The sequence below is a fragment of the Henckelia pumila genome, chromosome 2 (assembly GCF_033568475.1).
Source record: "Henckelia pumila isolate YLH828 chromosome 2, ASM3356847v2, whole genome shotgun sequence".
In the NCBI taxonomy this organism is placed as follows: Eukaryota; Viridiplantae; Streptophyta; class Magnoliopsida; order Lamiales; family Gesneriaceae; genus Henckelia; species Henckelia pumila.
Genome location: NC_133121.1, coordinates 114,397,866 through 114,417,155, shown reverse-complemented (window position 1 = coordinate 114,417,155; position 19,290 = coordinate 114,397,866). Strand labels below are relative to the sequence as shown.

The 19,290-nt window shown below is 36.2% G+C and overlaps 2 protein-coding genes and 1 long non-coding RNA gene across 3 annotated transcripts; 1 reads left to right on the top strand and 2 right to left on the bottom strand.

The window, feature by feature from the left end:
- Positions 1-2,734: 2,734 nt before the first annotated feature.
- On the bottom strand, positions 2,735-6,839 carry LOC140883213 (uncharacterized). Its single transcript, XR_012150349.1, has 3 exons — positions 6,706-6,839; positions 6,481-6,600; positions 2,735-6,092 (listed from the first exon to the last, which is right to left on the bottom strand). It is a non-coding gene; the product is annotated as an uncharacterized lncRNA (long non-coding RNA).
- LOC140883212 (cytokinin dehydrogenase 1) lies at positions 6,109-9,119 on the top strand. Its single transcript, XM_073289591.1, is given in 4 exon segments — positions 6,109-7,589; positions 7,675-7,935; positions 8,015-8,277; positions 8,352-9,119. Coding segments are annotated over 4 exon segments (1,752 nt in total). The 5' UTR covers positions 6,109-6,689; the 3' UTR covers positions 8,680-9,119.
- Positions 9,120-9,957: 838 nt separating this feature from the next.
- LOC140883211 (eukaryotic translation initiation factor 3 subunit E) lies at positions 9,958-13,843 on the bottom strand. The gene is made up of 8 exons (XM_073289590.1): positions 13,526-13,843; positions 12,970-13,124; positions 12,500-12,727; positions 12,286-12,407; positions 11,629-11,848; positions 10,901-11,043; positions 10,334-10,471; positions 9,958-10,168 (listed from the first exon to the last, which is right to left on the bottom strand). The coding sequence occupies exons 1-8, from the start codon at positions 13,734-13,736 to the stop codon at positions 10,069-10,071; spliced, it is 1,317 nt and encodes a 438-aa protein (XP_073145691.1). The 5' UTR covers positions 13,737-13,843; the 3' UTR covers positions 9,958-10,068.
- Between the last annotated feature and the right edge of the window lie 5,447 nt (positions 13,844-19,290).

The following is a 19,290-nucleotide window of genomic DNA, read 5'->3' as shown; positions in this document are numbered from 1 at the left end:
TTATTTTATTAACACGTTTAGATCTAGTAGTTCGAAAAAAAGCATGTTTAGATCGAGTCAAAAGCAGTTTATTGTCATACCAAACGTACGAAGGACTCATTCTTAATAAAATAGAAAAGATAAAATGAAATAAAATTGTGGTAAACTTAAATATCATAACTATCAGATTTGATATTGTGAGCACCCATGATGTGCACTTACGTGTGCACCGCTGACGTGACATCCTCTACATCCAATAGGTGAACGTCACATCAGCAGGTGCACACATAAGTGCACATGATAGGTGCTCACAATATCAAAACTCTCACTATATGGAGAAAACTGCAAATTTGGTCATGTATGTTTGTTACTTTCCGATTTTGGTCCTTTATGTTTTCATATTTCAGTTTTAGTCCTGCATGTTTTGATTTTTGGTAATTTTGGTCTTTTTTACTCGAAAATGCTTACGTGACACTGTACACGTCAGCTCCACATCAGCATTGAATTGGTGTCACGTCAGTGCTATATCAGAAAAAACTACTAAAATTGCCAAAAAAATAAAGATAGCAAACTAAAACTGAAATCTGAAAATATAAAAGACTGAAATCGCAAAGTGCCAAATATACAGGAGCAAAAAAATAATTTTCTCTCACTACAGGTGAGATCCAAACCTAGAATCCGAGCAAGATATATCCATATATATCTAGTAAACTCAAAAAGAAGATATGGAAACAAACATATCGAAAAGAAAACCATCAACAAGATAACATGAAACATAGACGATGTCAAAATCCTCAACAAAGCAATGGAAACTACTACGTACGTACGGTTCTAAATTAATTAATTAACGCTGCATGCAGTTTTGTTCTTCTAGGCTTACATAACATAGCCTCATCTTTTAGCACATCACATGCATTACTGATCTTATCCCTCTCTCATTTAATTTATGGGAACAAACTAGGCCTATATTATACATATATATATATATATATCGGGATTTATGGAGTATTTTCGGAGATACCAAAAGCTTACTTTTCATTTGCTCGCTCACATTCCCGTTTATTTGTTGCATATATATCAATGAAGCATCAGCTGCTGTTTCGAGGAATAAAACAAAGATTGACTTCTGCTACTGCTTTAATTTGTCACTTTGACTAAAGTAGTATTTGCAACCTCTAAAAATAAGTGATTATGGAGATTCTTTTAACAAATTTGTTTAAAAAATTTTCATAATCACTTATTTTTAAAGGTTACAAACAATACCTAAACAATTTCCTCCAAGCTTCCATGAGTGATCGATTCAGAATACTTGGAGAAAGCTTGATTAAGTTAAAATTCAGTGAAGATTTATTTTACTAGCTGGTGGTTTAAATTGACTTTTGAAATTTTTTGATAATGATGTAGCTATAAAATAAATTTATCCGAACAAGAGCTTCAGTAGACTGAGTACTATCAACAATTTTTCGAACACGTCTTGATATAGTACTTCTCTGTGGGTCGTTCCTACATCATAAAAGTGTGTCCGATTTTTAAGTCAGCGGTTGCCAAAAGATGTGCCACTATCTTTTTATATGACATGAGAACTCCCAACTACATTTCTAGTTAGGTAAACCGCATTGAACAAGTCTTGTACAACATGCTAGTCCGAAAAAGTGTTGATGGGGAGAATTGTACACCTGATCACTGATCAAGTGCTTATCTACCCAATCGAAGCGTGCCACCATGTTTTTAAGAAACAATAGAATTGTTTTAAACCATCATAGTTTTTTTGATATTTTTATTTCAAAAAACAATAGGTCGACGGTCGACTTGAAAGATTTTCTTTAGTTGTCAAGTACGCAAGCAAGTTTTCCTCCCTCAAGTATACCTTTTATATAATTTTACATTAACTGAAAATCTTATATTAAAATTAAACATAAGTGGTTCTATTATCGACGTTAGACAAGAAGCAATGAATTGATTTCTCGAAGTTGATTGATTTAAAAATGGAAATGGACATTCAAAGTAAAAATGGGTTGAAATGTGGTGGGCAAAGTGTTAATGGGAATATCAGTTGAGGCCGAGCCCATCGGTTCATAATTGCTGGCTGTTGAATGAAACAGCAGACTCAAGCCATTCCACATAAATCATAGAGGATTGGGCTTTCTTTTGTTTTAATTTGTCAGAATTAAGTTGATAATGTGATAGAGATTTTAGGACTAATCCCCTCACTTTCCATGCATATATAGGATAGGAACCCTATAAATAATATAACACACAACATTTTGCCTACCTAAATTGATTCCCATTTCACACACACACAACACATTTCTCAATTATATGATCCACAACCCGACATATATATGTAGTAGTGCATGGGCTATTGCCCCCTAGGCCCTAGGTATCTATAGCCTCGTTTCCATTTCCATTACATATCCATAAAGATCAATAGGCAAAAACTACTCTTATCTTCATCGAGCTAGGATAGATACACTTTGCAATTGCGTCGTCTACGTGTTTTTATTATTAAAAAAGAAAAAGAATCTGATTAATTCTGAATAAGAATAGAGAGAGTCTTGAAACAAATTAGAGCACTGCTAGCTCTGTACCCATCAACCAAGCAAGCAAGCGTGCCCCGAAAAGCCATTTTCTTAGGGACTTCAAATTCACAATCATCGGACCCAGGCAGGATTAGGAACACACAAACTCATCATCCCTTTGGATCAATTATCAGTCTGACAGGAATTGAACCAAGTCCATTTTCCATTCCCTACACACCAATTAATTTCGATTACACAACATCCATCCTCTGTTTGTTTGGACCCAAAAGCGATAGATCACAAAATTAACGGAAAAATCACTCAATCATTAAGTCCAAAAACACACTTTTCTCCATCTCCATGTTTTTTTTCTTTTTTTTTAAAAAAAAATTACAAAAATCATGATTTTTAGATTCAATAAATGTTTGGCTACCCGATAAAGTAAAGAATCGAGCTCTCAAGTTCTTCTTTAAAATACAATAAAAATATGAAGAACAATGAATGGTTGGGACAAATAAAGTCAGTTACACCCACGTGGGATGGCATGTCTTTTTTTGGGATCGCGTATACACAACAAATGCATATTACATCATTATATCTTTAGATAAACATTAATTATCAATATATATGATTATGATATAAATAAAAGTAGTGGACTACTAGAGTAAAAAACAAACAAAAAATAAAAAAGGTTTAGCAAATTCTGAAGAATTTTTGTTCACACCAATCTTCGAATTCAAAAAGGACGGACATATATACATGCACGTATGAAATTGATGGTGATGTGAGCATATATTATATTATATTATACGATAAATAAAACATAAATGGACTGACTATACAATATACATACAATACGAAACTTCAGTCTCAGTGTGTCCCCATCAATAAGAAACTAAATTAATAGCTTTGGTAGGTCACTATCATTCAATTTCGACAGTTACAATTCAATTCTCTTGAAATACAAATAATAATAATAAATAAATGAAAAAAAGACTGAATTAACCATATCGAGGATCATGAATTACACTAACCCTTCACTTTTGGTGAACAACGAAATCTACATTAATGTCAAGTCTCTCTCTCGCGCACATAACCAATTAATTGCATTATTGTTTGTGCTGAGCCTGAAACTCATACTCCACAAAACATACATACATACATACATACATACATGCGCCAACGTATATTAAAATCAAATCATCACAACCCCTACTTATACATTGTTCCTTCGAAGGGAAGGTATATATTGTCAACGAGAATATTCAGATGATATCAATTTGCCAACAGAATGGTAAAAACACTACGTTCATAGTAATAATTTGACAAAGTGTGCCATTAATCATGGACCATAAAAGGGAAAATAATAATAATAATAGGCAGAAGTGGGATTCAAAAGGCAATAATTAAATATGCATATTTGATCAAATAGTAGTACTGGCGTTAGTAAATTGTGCATGCATTTGATATTTTAATTTGATAAAGAAGAGATTTTTCAAAGATATATGTTTGAGGTTGTCTTGTATATTCCCAAAATAGCAAATAGTATCTTCTTGGAGTACACAAATCTCCTTACCATCAGAACCTACATCACACTTCAACCACAAGATACAAGGACATAACAGTACAAGTACAGCAACAATAATAAGTGAAGTGAGCAATTTGTCCTTTAACATACACTTTTAAGGACATACACACAAGTTACGAATGCAATTTACTTTAAACACTAAAACTATGGGATCGAAATCAAAGGAACATTAAATTATTGCATGCCGCCAACTTCAATTTATTCACGTGCATACATACATCTATCTATCTGTGGGTGCCATGTAGATTAGTCTATTGAGATATATCAATTAAACCCAGATAAGATAAATGTAGATGTTTATGCTACAAGCAAGCACAGACTAACCTCCATCAAGCACAGAAAAAAACTGTTAATGTTGTTCACACGTAATGAATACGTGTGTATGTCTGCACTTACTTTTGATGTCTGCCTTTGTACAGACTTATCTTTTGGTGCACTATCTTTTGAACATCAGCTTGTGTCTGAAAAGTAGCTGCAGCAAAATCAGTAACACATGCTATAGTTTTTAGCTCACCGTGAGTGAAAAAAAGCTAGCAGATGCAGTCTCATTGCCCTAGTGGTGTATAGAGTATAAACCAACACAATATCACACTTATTTTCTTTGAGCATCTCGAATCCTCTTTGAAACTGATACATATTGAAAGTATGAGCATGTCATATTGAGTAAACCTACGTTTCACAAGGGAAAGTTGCATTTTTTTAAATCAAGTAAGTTAATAGGAGGAAATTAAATACTGTACGACACAAGTTGAATCAGCAAAACAGAATAAGTACTGTTTGTATGTGTAAGGCGAGGGGAAATAATAAATACTTGTCAAATTGTTGCTGAAGCAACAGAAGCTATAGTGCTGGAAAACCAGAAAAAAAAAAAAACCAGATGGAGTGGTAACTATCAGAACAGTAAATTGTTTAGCAAAGAAAGCAACATAAAATAATTTCCTAGCATTATATTGTGGAATGATTCAGGCATGTCCCAATGCTGGGATCCAACACTCCAAAGACCAAACGAATTGATAGGTAACTTTTTTTCAGTGTTTCCTCCCTTCAGACTGTCATCTACTCAGTATCACTTTCCCATTCTATTTTGCATCAAACCCTTGGACGTGACTCAACTTGTCCCCAAGCCCCTACATGAAAAACTCTCTAACCAAAGACCAAAGCTGCTTCTAACCACAATGGCATAGAATAGAATAGAATAGAATAGAATAGAATAGAAAAGAATAGAATAGGTGGCTTTACTTTACTTCCTTTCATGACAAGATGTTATAACCATACAAACAAGTATGGATAATTAGCACTTCAATTATCTAATCAGACCCAATGTCAACATCAATGTATGGAAATCATTAGAAAGAAAGAAACATGGTAATCAAGTAATATATCCTTCCCACTCATATCACGAAAAGAACACATTTGCTCGCGGACCTAAACACAAAGATATACAGGGTTCGTCCTTTGACTAGAAAAAGTAAATAGGATAATGTATGGTGATTAACTTTGAACTTCAAAGATTTAACTAAATGATCGTTTCTCATATGGTGGAAAAGCAGTTGGGCCGTGAGAATTATTTTCATTCATCATAATCTCCCCCTATCACCCGTCACAATCAAGGTAATACTTACAGCAGATTTTACGAGTCCATGAACACAAATGCGCACGAATATGAAACAGAGCAACGTGAATTATGCCCCCTGGAGACACACACGACTCACTCACCCAATCGTCCAACATTTATACTAATTAGGCACAAATATATAATGCCGTTCAATCTCTAAAATATTTTAATCAAGACGAAATTAATGATGGCTAATATTTGAGTTGAATGAATCAATAGATAAGGATTTTGTTCGGCTTTTAAGTTACTTTTCGTAAAAAGGTAAGCCACACTTACATCGGCAAAGAAGGTTCAGAGATAGAAAAGGAAGCAGACTTTCTGCACTGAAATCTGGTAGGGGCCGCCCCAAAGCTTTAACTCACCAGCAAAAAATTAAACTAAACGATTTTCTCTGTAGGATACATACATGCAAATGAAAACAAACAAAACATTATAAAATAATATATCATGAGGTCAGTTGAACTTGGAACAGAGATTTCAAACAAGTGCACTGCCACCCCACTTGTGGTGAACTGATAGAGAAAAAAACCTGTAATTTTTTTTTTTTTTTTTATAACATGGTCATTGACTTGGATTAGGCCAAATAAAAGTAATTATGTAATCCGGACAGGATTCACTGCCTGACGTACATGTAGTACATGAACTATAATCACATAGAATCATCTGGTAATGAAAATGTGAATAGTTTGCAGTTTGGTCCAAGTGCACAAATATATTTGCCAAAAATAAATAAAATCAGCAAGACAGTGACAAGAAAATAAAAAGGTAAAGGTATCAACCAGTAAGTATTGTTGTTGCTGTGTATAAATCTCCGCTTGCTAGAAAATTTCTCAAAACACTTTTTTCTAGCAATAATCCACAAGAATCTCTTCACAGGGCTCTATAAATTCTCGTCAATCCTGAGCATATTCATCATTTATCTATTTAGGCTTTTCCGAGTAAAACATACAACAACTGTTCTCTTTTTTTCTTCAAGTAACTAAAAGAGATGATAACTGCACAACCTCAAAGTTTCTTTCAGCAGAAAAATATAGCCCTAAGGCTTATTTTAGTTTTTGTACTTGGCTTTACCGTCAATAGAGAACACCTTTGCTCCAACCAGTCTTTTGTCACCCCCACAGCATCTCTTCACTCAGTTCCATCAGTCATACATTCATCACTAGCAAAGATGTCATTTGATGGGAACCTAAGTTTTGATAAATTTGAACATGCGGCAAGGGACTTTGGCAATAGATACCATATCATGCCATATGCAGTGTTATACCCAAAATCGGTTTCTGATATATCTTCCATTATAAAGTGTATTTTCCACATGGGTTTGACTTCAGAGCTTACAGTTGCTGCCAGAGGCCGTGGCCACTCCCTACAAGGCCAAGCACAGGCATATCGAGGTGTTGTTATTGTTATGGAATCGCTTCAGGTGCCGAAAATGAGTTTTCACAATGGAAAACTACCTTACGTTGATGTCTCAGCTGGAGAGCTTTGGATAAATATTCTCCGGGAGAGTCTTAAGCACAGGCTGGCACCAAAATCATGGACTGATTATCTCCATCTCACAGTTGGTGGTACACTATCAAATGCTGGAGTTAGCGGTCAGGCGTTCCGACATGGACCGCAGATCAACAATGTCTACCAACTGAAAGTGGTCACAGGTTTGTCATGCACATGTATATTTAAGAAAGATGAAACGCATTTCACAAAAATAATTAGCATATATGTCCAGCGGCATTGAAAAAACAGAAACTTTAATTTCCGTGCAGGCAGAGGAGAAGAGGTAACTTGTTCAGAAGACCAGAATGCTGATCTCTTCCACGCTGTACTTGGAGGACTAGGACAATTTGGGATCATTACTCAAGCTAGAATTGCCTTGGAGGCAGCCCCCCAAAAGGTAATGAGACGAGTCACACGACAAAACATTACATTACCACAGCCAAAGTTAATAATACTTAAGACATTAAGCTGTCATTTCTCAGGTTAAATGGATCAGAGCACTTTATTCAGACTTCTCTGCATTCACCAACGATCAGGAGCATTTAATATCTTCAGAAGACACTTTTGATTATATAGAAGGGTTTGTCATCATTAACAGAACTGGCTTATTAGATTACTGGAAATCATCTTTCAAACCAAAGGACCCTGCTCAGGCAAACCAATTCTCTTCAGAAGGAAAGATTCTATTTTGCCTGGAAGTTGCAAAATACTTCAATCCAGAAGAGGCCGATAACATTGATGAGGTGAGAATCTTTAATCATCCCTATGGCTGGTTCTAACCAGTATTCGTTAAGGTTAATCACGTGCTGACATCGCATGCAGGAGATCGAAACCCTCTTATCGAAATTGAATTACATCAAGTCCACTCTCTTCTGGTCAGAAGTCCCTTACACAGATTTCCTGGATAGAGTGCACGCGTCGGAGATAAAGCTTCGGGAAAAAGGACTGTGGGAGGTTCCACACCCTTGGTTAAATCTTCTTATTCCTAGGAGTAGGATCCATGAGTTCGCCCAACAAGTATTTGGAAACATTGTTAAGGATACAAGCAATGGTCCTGTACTGATCTATCCAGTCAACAAATCAAGGTAGTGTGATCTCCATCTAGAATGCATGTGATATTTGCATTCAAAGCACAGTATAAATTGATTGTTTGCCACAGATGGAAAACAACAACATCCATGATTACACCTGAGGAGGAAGTTTTCTACCTAGTTGCCATGCTAGCTTCAGCAACGCCATCTTCTAGGGGAAAAGATGGTCTGGAATACATTTTGTCTCAAAACAAGAGAATTTTAGACTTGTGTGAGAAGCAGCGGCTGCGAGTAAAACAATACTTGCCCCATCATAACACAAAAGCAGAGTGGAAAGCTCACTTTGGGAGTCAGTGGGAAGCTTTCAGCACAAGAAAATTGACCTATGATCCCTTAGCAATCCTGGCTCCTGGACAAAAAATTTTCCCAAGAGCAAATGCCTTGACACGACAATGAAACATAAGTAATAAATCATAAAAAAGTGTACAAGTTTGATTTAATTTATAGCATAAACGTGCAATGCTTTTACCAACCACTAGAATCTCAGAATAAAGCACAACATCAAACTGAAAAATTGAGAAATCATCAAAAAAATTATGGTCTCCATCCAGTTAAGTTGGTGAATTTCAGTAACAAAACTCCCAAGTAATGAAATAATAATACACAAAGAGACAACAGTGAAAATGACGGGAGGAGACGACACGGGTGGCAGCAAGGTGACGGGTTCAGGCGGAGGTGTGAGACGGTGGATGACGATGGAGGAGAGGTGGCTTTACTTGGTGGAGACGGCGGAGATACCACCGGAGCATTTGTGAGAGCTATTAGATTTATTTTTTGAGAAATGTTTAATTTCTGTAGGCTTGTGTTTTTTACTGTGTAAATAAATAAATTGCGATTACGAGGCTATCCATTATGGATTTGCTGCAAAATTAGATCTTCAAACAGTATTAATGAGTAGATTAGGTGTAGATAAATTTGGGAATGAATAAACATATTTTCTAAACGGGCTAAACAAATCATGTACACGGATTCTGTCTGTTTTTACGTCAAATCGAACAAAAAGATCAATTACAAAAATATGACGAAAAAAAATAAATTGGGTCATTTGAAAAACGTAGAACCTAATTAGAAACGAGACATAAAACAAGGGACTAAATTAAAAATTATCTCATTTAGTATTATAAGCATTGTTAAATCCTTTTCTTTTTATATTCTGAAAACAAATAAACATTTAACTTTATAAACATATATATATATATATATATATATATATAACTATTTTGAATTAGATATAAATCTCCAATCATCATCATATTTCATTATTCATCCCTTGTGTTATCAAATATATATCTGATTAAAAATGAAAATAATTATTAAAAGAAGAACAAAGGAATCGGCCATCCACGCATCGCACTTCCTGTATTGGTATTCGGACGGATTTAAGTTGCGAAAAGGTCGCCGCCGCTCATGATGAATTTTAGCAAAGATTTTTGAAATAAATATCTAATTTTTTTTCTTTTAAATTAAGATAAGAAAAATGGCTTATTCATATATTTATATGACAAATTGCTCCGCTTGTATAGTATCAGTGTTCTTCATGATTATTTCGCTTTACCTCTAACCCTGTTTGCCCTTAAAAAATTCATTATACTCTCCTACGTATGCGCAAGCATCCCAAAGATACACAATTCTTGCAGTGATGATCCATCAGCTAGCTTGTGAATATGCCAAAACTTGAATTTTAAAGCTGTTAACTTCAGATCAATAAAAAGGGTACTTGACAAACTCGGGAAGAATAAAACCAAATCACTTCGGGCCAAAATCAAAATCACTCATCGCTCCAATCTACCGAGCAGTTTGCGCCTGAGCATGTTCCAGGAGCTGACTTACTAATTTATAAGTGCGCCCAGAAAGTGCCTTTGTTTGATCAATAAGCTGTTCATACCTGAAAGGAACAAAATAGCATATCATGGCCAAGCATATTATGCTTATATTTCTTTCGTTTATATATGCGTATATACGTGAAATATGATGTTAATAAGATCTTGACTACCAAAATAAAGTTTAAACAGAGTTAATGTCACAACATGATTCTTTTAGTGCAACTTACACATTGGGAAAATTCGGTTCCATTGTGATTGTTCCGGTCTTGGAATCGATCTTGGCATCAAGTTTTGAAGTCTTTATGAGATTCACTATCCATCTCTCAGCCTCCTCATAGTTCAAATTCAGTTTCTCAGCAAGCACACTGTAAAACAGCACCAAGTAATAACTCAATATGTTCCAAATTTGTCCAATTACGAAAAAGAATCAACGGCAAAACAATGGAAGGCTGGCACTTCATCATCACACAACAGCATGGACGTATTATTACACATAATGACTTTTTAACATAAATAAGATAACATTGTTGTAGTCATCGTAAAATAACCAGGAGAAACAAATATTTTTGCAATGAAAATCTTCATGTGATCAAGAAAGCACCCAAGCAGCACTTAGGCATCAATCAAGCTATTTGTCATCAACCATAAGATTTGGTAGCCAATTATATTCACTACAAAAAAATATCATAAAAAACACAGGGGCTTTGTATGTATGTTCCTGTGGCGAAATGGGGAGAGGCGAGACTTCTGTGACATAAATTTTATCTTGCCTAGAAACAATGTTAGGCACATACCCCATATCAATGCGCTGATGAATGCGACAGTAGGTCTCAAAAATAAAAAGTCGAGCATTCTCAAGGAACTCATCTCTTAATGGTACAGTTGAAAAGTTTCCTTCCTCAACCCGTTTACCGAGGAATGGATCGTTTAGGATTGCCTGCAACATGATAAAAAGACTTAGTCATAAACATGGATACTCAATGAGATGACAACCAACTCACAATATATTAGAATAACAAGCAATTATCTGTCAACTCAAAAGAAAAATAAAAACCTGTCAACTCAATTGCACTGGATTAAAGCACTTAGCAGATAGCAAAATAACCAACATAGATCGGATATCTTCTAAAAAAAGTCCAACTGGCAAGGAACTATCATAACATGAATGCAAGAGGCGAAGTTATCTTTTCACAATAGATCAATGCACACGGGACACAATTGAATCAAAATAATAATTTTCAACAAGAAAATAAGCATAATGCTAAATGCTGCACATGTCTAATTGAGGTACAGTTGATCTAAATCATATATTCATATATTATCTTTTACACATGCAATTAACTTTATATATCCAACAATAATCCACATGCAATTGTAAATGCCTATGGAAGGTGAAACAACAAAAACAATGTATAGAAACATGAATATAAATAAGCATGATTTACATGCTTATTTCTTTTCACAATGACAGGACCTCACATATGAATATGATTGAAGAACTGTTTACAGTTCGGAAGCTTACTTCTTCACACTCTTTCATCTTTCTTTGAGCCCCATCAAAGTCATAGTTGACATATAAACATGACAAAAACTCTGTGATTGGATCTTCATAAGAGTACTGCTCTTGCTGAATAACCTTGATGAAATCTTTAAGCTGAGGTCGCCTCCTTTTGTTGACAATGAAAGCAGTTGCCAGGTAACGTAGAAGATGAGGAGCATTTGTTTGAATTGCATTCAAGTACCTGAAAAAGATATACCATTAAGAAATGCTTGAAGAACACTGGGTCAGATAGAGGGAACAAACCTATGTCACATGAGGTACTAATATCAAATATGGCATCCAAGAAAAAAGTGTGATGCTTGGCAGAAAGGTTGCCGAGAAAAAATGCAAGTAGTTGGGACACAACTTGAGTTATTGATCAAAATTTTAGAACATAGGCAGGTAAGTTTTCTGGAGTAGGAGGTATCTATTGGTTGTCACATGCCAATGATTCTAGCATTATGATTCTGGTTCAAACACGGTAATAGTAACAAGACAAACACCGCCCCCTCCTTCGATAATTTTAGGTGAAATTAGACAACTCAAATAATACTTACGGAAGCAAAACATAATCATTTCTAACATCACCAGACCAAATAAAACCAAAGAAGGGGATGTAAATAAGTCCCAGAGTCATACTTGTCCTGGTTGAACAAGTCAATAATCAAGGTTCTTCCATTGTCATGATTGAAGAAGATGAACAGACTCCAATGCAATAGCCATATTCTACTTTGTACTTGATTCAACGGAGAAGATAAACTCTGCCAGACATAAAAAATAATAAAATTCGATATCCTGTATCAACCAAGCGGTAATTGCACAAGCTAATAGTTCAGATGGCAGTTATAGCAACCTTAGAGTCAATTATTTCCTTCAAGCGGTTGAGCTCCTCCAGAGCAACATCCCAGTTCTGCATCAATATCTCCGCTGCTAGTTTTCCCCATAATGCACTTAAACTCTTTTCCATGTCCGTACACAAGGCTCTGTACTGATACAAATAATCGGCAGCACCAGAGTAGTTGCCACATTCAAACTGAAATTTGGCATACTTATACAGTGCTTCTATCTGCCTTGGACCAATCTACGAATCAAAAAACACATTGTTAATCAGTTACATTAAAGTTTCAAGATAAGGTTCGTAAAATGTATAGTCCAGTCAGCTCAACTCATTATATATTCCATAACATAACTATATCACAGAAACCATCCACAATCCAATAAATAGAAATGTAAGTGTAATTCAGATTATGAAGTAGATGAAAAGCATTTCCCATGCATTGAAGCAAGATAACAACAGGTTACGCAGACTAGTTAAACATCAACCTGATAGCGATCGTTGAGCATCTGAAGATTGTGCTGTTTATCAGCTCTCAGTTCTTGAACAGCACTAGGATTCTGCAGAAAGGTAACTATGGGAGCTGCGGCCTCTTCCAATGATTTCAACCCACCCACCACCTCGGCTCTTCTCCCCACCATTTCTAAACCACCAAACAAACTCATAAACAGTTAATCATACACAGACTGCAGAACAATGCATCATAAAATGTAAAACCTAAAATAGCAATTCACAACAGAAGTAATAAAGAATTTATACCTGATGCCCATAGAAAAACGAATATGCATTAACTCCCGGTTCTCAAAATAATCAGAACATGACCGATAGTAAAACAGCTAATATATGTCGAAATCTCAAAGAAACAAAGCCATGACAAAACTTTCCATGACATGGTAAAAAAATACTAAATACAGTACTCACAATTCCCAGTCAGAAATTCCATCGGAACGAAGATTAAACCGCACGCTCATACCAAAAATCCCGTAACACACTCCCTCACCCCAACCCTAATTCTCTCGGATAAACATAAAAATCAAACCTTACCTTGTGGAACATCTTCAGATCGGTAGAGGGACTTGTGTATGTCCATGGCATAATCGACCATGTTTGTGTGGTTAAGCAGCTCGATTTTAGCCTTCAAAATATCCTCTTCAGGGTACAATCCTCTCTCCTGTAAAAATTCAAGTAGAGGAAAAACGAGATGACGGTCAAGCTGTGGCGCAATGCGCTGTGTCAGGTCGTATTTCGCGGCCATGAATTCTCGGTGGATATGCAAGTAGACGGCGGCTGTTCCCAATTAGGGTTTTGGAGTTTGATTTGGGATAAAGATAGAATACGGGCGGGGGTAAGGCAAGTAGCAATAAGAAATTTTTGTTGGGCTTTCTGTTTTTTACTTTTTAAATAAATGTTTAATGAATCCTAAGATAAAGAGGAACATGAAAGAATAAATCATAATAATTCTAATTTTAATTTATTTAAAAATTAAAGTAAAAATTAATTTGGTACATGAACTATTGATTAAATGTCAAATTGATACACGAACTTTTGTTAATGACTTAATTGGTACATGTTCACCTGATTTTGACCAAATTATAATGAAAAAAGGGTATAATATGAAAGAATGGGTGCCCGGTTAGCCAACTTGTGGCTAAGGGCTTTTGTGACTCTATGTGTAAACAATCTTTGTTTAATATAATTTACACTTTTATATTGACATTTACTTTATCTTTTATCATATTATTATGTTGTGACGTACTATACGATATTTAGATAAAGACCTTAAATATACTAGAGTGCATGTAAGATGTGATAGTAGAATTGAATGACTATCATAAAACACATCTTGCAATCACTGTATATTCTAAACAGTTCCTAGTCAATTGAGCCGTCCGCTAATAAGGATAAGGATCACTCGAGATTGAAACTAGCATTTGCGATGCCTAGTACCACGTCTCATTGGTATAGAACATAGAGATGTTCGAAGTATGCAAATTGATATTCATATTATGGATGATCGAACTACCCTATTCGAACTTTGTTGGAACACGGTCGTTCTCCGGATCGAAAAAGAAAGTGATACCCGGTGCAGCGGAAGTTTTAAAATTTTATATGGAACGATTCCATGTGGGTATCAAATTTCTACGATTAAAATTGATAACATAAAATTTAAACAATGTAAATTTTATCTTAAAATCTCGAAACGAGATTATGGACACCAACAGATTAAACTGCTCTTGTTGTATATCCCAGGAACTGATGAACGAACGTTTCTTCAATCAAGTCCACGAACAGAAGTTTAATCCCTCTGATAGACTGCACTAAAAAGTCTATCAGAAGTTTCTACGAAGAGAAATAACAGATTTGATCTGTTAAATCAGATTGCAAATTCAGAAATATGCAGACTGAATTTTCGAACACAGTAGGGGAGAAGGGCGGTCGAAAACCCTAAGAGAGGAGGCTCTAGGTTTTCGAAAATTATGTCTTGTGTTGTCTAATTTCTGCACTGCAATAACTTATTTATAATGTGGGCTGCTAACAGCTTAGGGCCCATTAGTCATAAGTTCAAGCCTGACAAGCAAAGCCCGCATGTTCAGAAATTAATATAAAATTTATCGTAACTCAGATTGATAAACCAATTTCACCAATGTGCACAGAAACCATTTCTGCATCTTTTAAAGTCAAGATAAATTTTCTGAATCCAAATTCAGTGTTTTCCAAAAATGTCCATCACTATGTCATTTTAGGAAATCTTACTTCCTCTATTCTTAAATAAGAAGTCCTACTTCTTTATCCACTAAATTTAACTCTTTAAATTTAATTATCTCAACGGGGATTAGAAATCCATTACTTGTGTGACCCTCAATGGTTGAGGGATACAGCTAGCCGTGGGCTCACAACTCCTTGTGACTCGGAACAATAATTTCTGACTTACCCAACGAATCATGGTAAGAGCGCCTAGCAACATCTCCCCATGATTTCCTAGGTATCACTGATAGTGCCTGCAAGAACCAATAGATTTTGGTTAGAGTACAGTACGGTCCCTTCATCCATATATCCCGATCGAATCAACAACCATTGGTAAATCGAGAGTCGTTCGAGATTCGATAACTATGCAATTCATCTTAAAGATCAAATAGTGACATCGCATGTGCTACTAGGAAACCAAGTAACCTAAAACACATCATGTACTCTGGCCAGAGATTCGTCACACTAATATCTCCTCAGATTGCATAGGATATCCACACTCGCAAGTGTGCGGTGAATCCTTGACAACAAAGCATCGACTCCTATATGTGTCGTAACTGTACCAAATCCCGACACCTGATGACCCTAATAGAGTCGGTAAACAAGTCAAAGCACAGTACTAGCATATAGAGTCTCAATGATGTTTCAAGTAATAAGGACTAATGGTGTACAACCAAAACCGCGGACTATATCCACTCGATAAGTGATAACCACTTGGAAAGTCCGAATATGGTAGTTCGATCATTCATCATATGAATATCCATTTGCATGCTTCGAACATCTCTATGTTTCATACCAATGAATTGTGGTACTCGGCATCGCAAATGCTAGTCTCAATCTCGAGCGATCCTTATCCTTATTTGTGGACGGCTCAATTGACTAGGAACTGTTTAAAATATACAGTGAACATAGGATGTGTTTCATGACAGTGATCTCTCTATATTCACTATCTCATCTTACTTTAGTATATTCAAGGTTTTTATCAAAATAGCAACAGTATATCATTATATAATAATAAGATAAAGTGAACGCCATTTAAAGAACGTATATTATATTAAACAAAGATTGTTTACAAAAAGAGACTCTCAAAGCCCTTAGCCACAAGTTGGCTAGCGGGGCATCAACTCTTTCAATCTCTCACTTGCCCTAAAGCCAACTAGTCATACTACATAGTCCCATTGCTTTGCGATATTTGTCAAATAATGGTCCTGGCAAGGGCTTAGTAAGTGGATCAGCGATATTGTCTGCAGAGGCCACTCTCTCGATAGTGATGTCTCCTCTTTCCACGATCTCCCGGATGATGTGGTATTTCCTCAGTACGTGTTTGGATCTTTGATGAGACCTTGGTTCCTTTGCTTGAGCAACGGCACCCGTGTTGTCACAGTACACCGGGACTGGACCAACAGCTTCAGGAATAACGCCCAACTCTTGGATGAAATTCCTCATCCAAACGGCCTCTTTAGCAGCAGCTGATGCCGCAATGTATTCTGCCTCAGTGGTGGAATCCGCTGTGGTGTCCTGCTTAGAACTCTTCTAAGAAACAGCACTGCCATTGAGCATGAACACAAATCCAGAGGTTGACTTCGAGTCATCCACGTCACTTTGGAAGCTAGAGTCGGTATAGCCTTCCAATTTAAGTTCTCTTCCTCCATAAACCATGAATACATTCTTAGTTCTTCTAAAATACTTAAGAATATCCTTCACGGCTTTCCAATGCATTTGACCGGGATTGGCTTGATATCTGCTCGTGACACTCAGAGCAAATGCCATATCCGGTCTGGTAGATATCATCCCATTCATGATACTCCCTATGGCTGACGCATATGGTATGTGTGTCATTTTCTTCATCTCTTCGTCAGTCTTGGGACACATAGACTTGGATAGAGAGACTCCATGACACATAGGTAGATGTCCTCTCTTGGACTCATCCATTGAAAACCTTTTCAATATAGTGTCGATGTAGGTAGCTTGAGTAAGTCCTATCATTCTCTTAGATCTATCTCTATAGATCTGTATCCCTAGAATATAGGACGCCTCACCCAAATCCTTCATCGAGAATCTACCTGACAACCATATCTTTGTTGACTGCAACATCCCTACATCATTCCCAATGAGTAAGATGTCATCAACATAAAGTACTAAGAATGTCACATCATCCTTAACTACTTTCTTGTACACGCACGGTTCCTCCGGGTTCTTGATGAAATCAAAGTTTTTTATTGTTTCATCAAATTTCTGGTTCCAACTTCTTGATGCCTGTTTGAGACCATAGATCGATCTCTGAAGCTTACATACCTTATGCTCGCTTTCCATGGATGTGAATCCCTCGAGCTGCATCATATAGATCTCTTCCTTAATGTTTCCATTAAGGAATGCAGTCTTCACATCCATTTGTCATATCTCATAGTCATACCATGCAGCAATGGCAATAAGGATTCTTATGGACTTGAACATTGCGACTGGTGAAAAAGTTTCATCATAGTCAACACCTTGTCTTTGAGTGTAACCTTTTGTAACCAATCGTGCCTTGTAGGTCAGTACCTTACCATCAGGCCCAAGTTTTCTCTTGTAGATCCATTTACATCCTATTGGAACAATTCCATCGGGAGGATCTACTAAAGACCAAACTTGGTTTGTATGCATCGAATCTATTTCCGACTGCATAGCTTCAAGCCATAAATTCGAATCCGCATCAGAAATTGCATCCTTGAAGTTTCTTGGATCACATCCAATGTCGGGTTCACTTTGATCCCCTTCAAGAAGAAGACCATATCTAATAGGAGGCCTAGAAGTCCTCTCGGATCTTCTAATAATAGGCGTGTTTTGTGATGATTCTTGAGGTATAGGATCGTTATTTTGTATCTCGGGTTCTTCTCGAATTTTTTCGAGTTCCATCATCTTGCCTTTCTTATCCAATAAGAACTCCTTCTCCAAGAAGGTGACATTCCTTGAAACAAACACTTTTGTTTCAGTAGGATGATAGAAATAATATCCGATTGAATTCTTCGGATACCCTACAAAAAAACATAAGGTGGATCGACTATCCAACTTATCTCCCACTGTCTGCTTCATGTAAGCAGGACATCCCCAAATCCTCAAGTACGAATACTTAGGATCTTTGCCATTCCATAACTCATATGGTGTTTTGTCCACTGCTTTAGTGTGGACGTTGTTCAACAACAATACCGCCGTTTCAAGAGAATAGCCCCAAACCAAAGGTGGGAGCTCAGTGAAGCTCATCATAGATCGAACCATGTCTAACAAGGTTCGATTGCGACGCTCCGAAACACCATTCAACTGAGGTGTCATAGGAGGAGTCTACTGAGAGAGAATCTCATTCTCTTTTAGATAATCCAAGAACTCGGTACTTAAGTATTCTCCACCTCGATCTGATCGAAGTGCTTTAATACTCTTACCTAGTTTGTTTTCTACTTCAGCCTTGAATTCTTTGAACTTTTCAAATGATTCAGACTTATATTTCATTAAATATAAATACCCATACCTCGAATAATCATCAGTAAAGGTAATGAAGTAGGTGTGACCAAATTTAGTACTGATACTAAATGGTCCGCAAAAATCTGTATGGATCAAATTCAACAGATTTTGACTACGCTCAGGCTTCCCTTTGAAAGGAGATTTAGTCATTTTTCCTTTTAGGCAGGACTCACAAGTAGGTAGAGAGTTAATATCAGACATATCAAACATGCCCTCTCCCACTAGCTTGTTCATCCTCCTTGAGGAAATATGACCTAGCCTAGCATGCCAAAGGTTTGCCGGGTTTTGACTATCGATTTTTCTTTTGTTTGTTGTTACCGATTTATCAACATAATCAACTGGAACGTCTTTTAATTTTAAGTTATATAGATCGTTTTTAATTTGTCCATTTCAAATCAAACATTCATTCTTGTAAATATTGCAAATCTCATTCGCAAATTTTCAAGAAATATCTTCTCTATCAAAAATAGAAAAAGAAATAATGTTTTAATGAAATCTTGGTACAAATAAAAACATCTCTCTCAAAATATAGCTTAAAATTGTTTTTGCAAAATTAAACAAATGTTTCC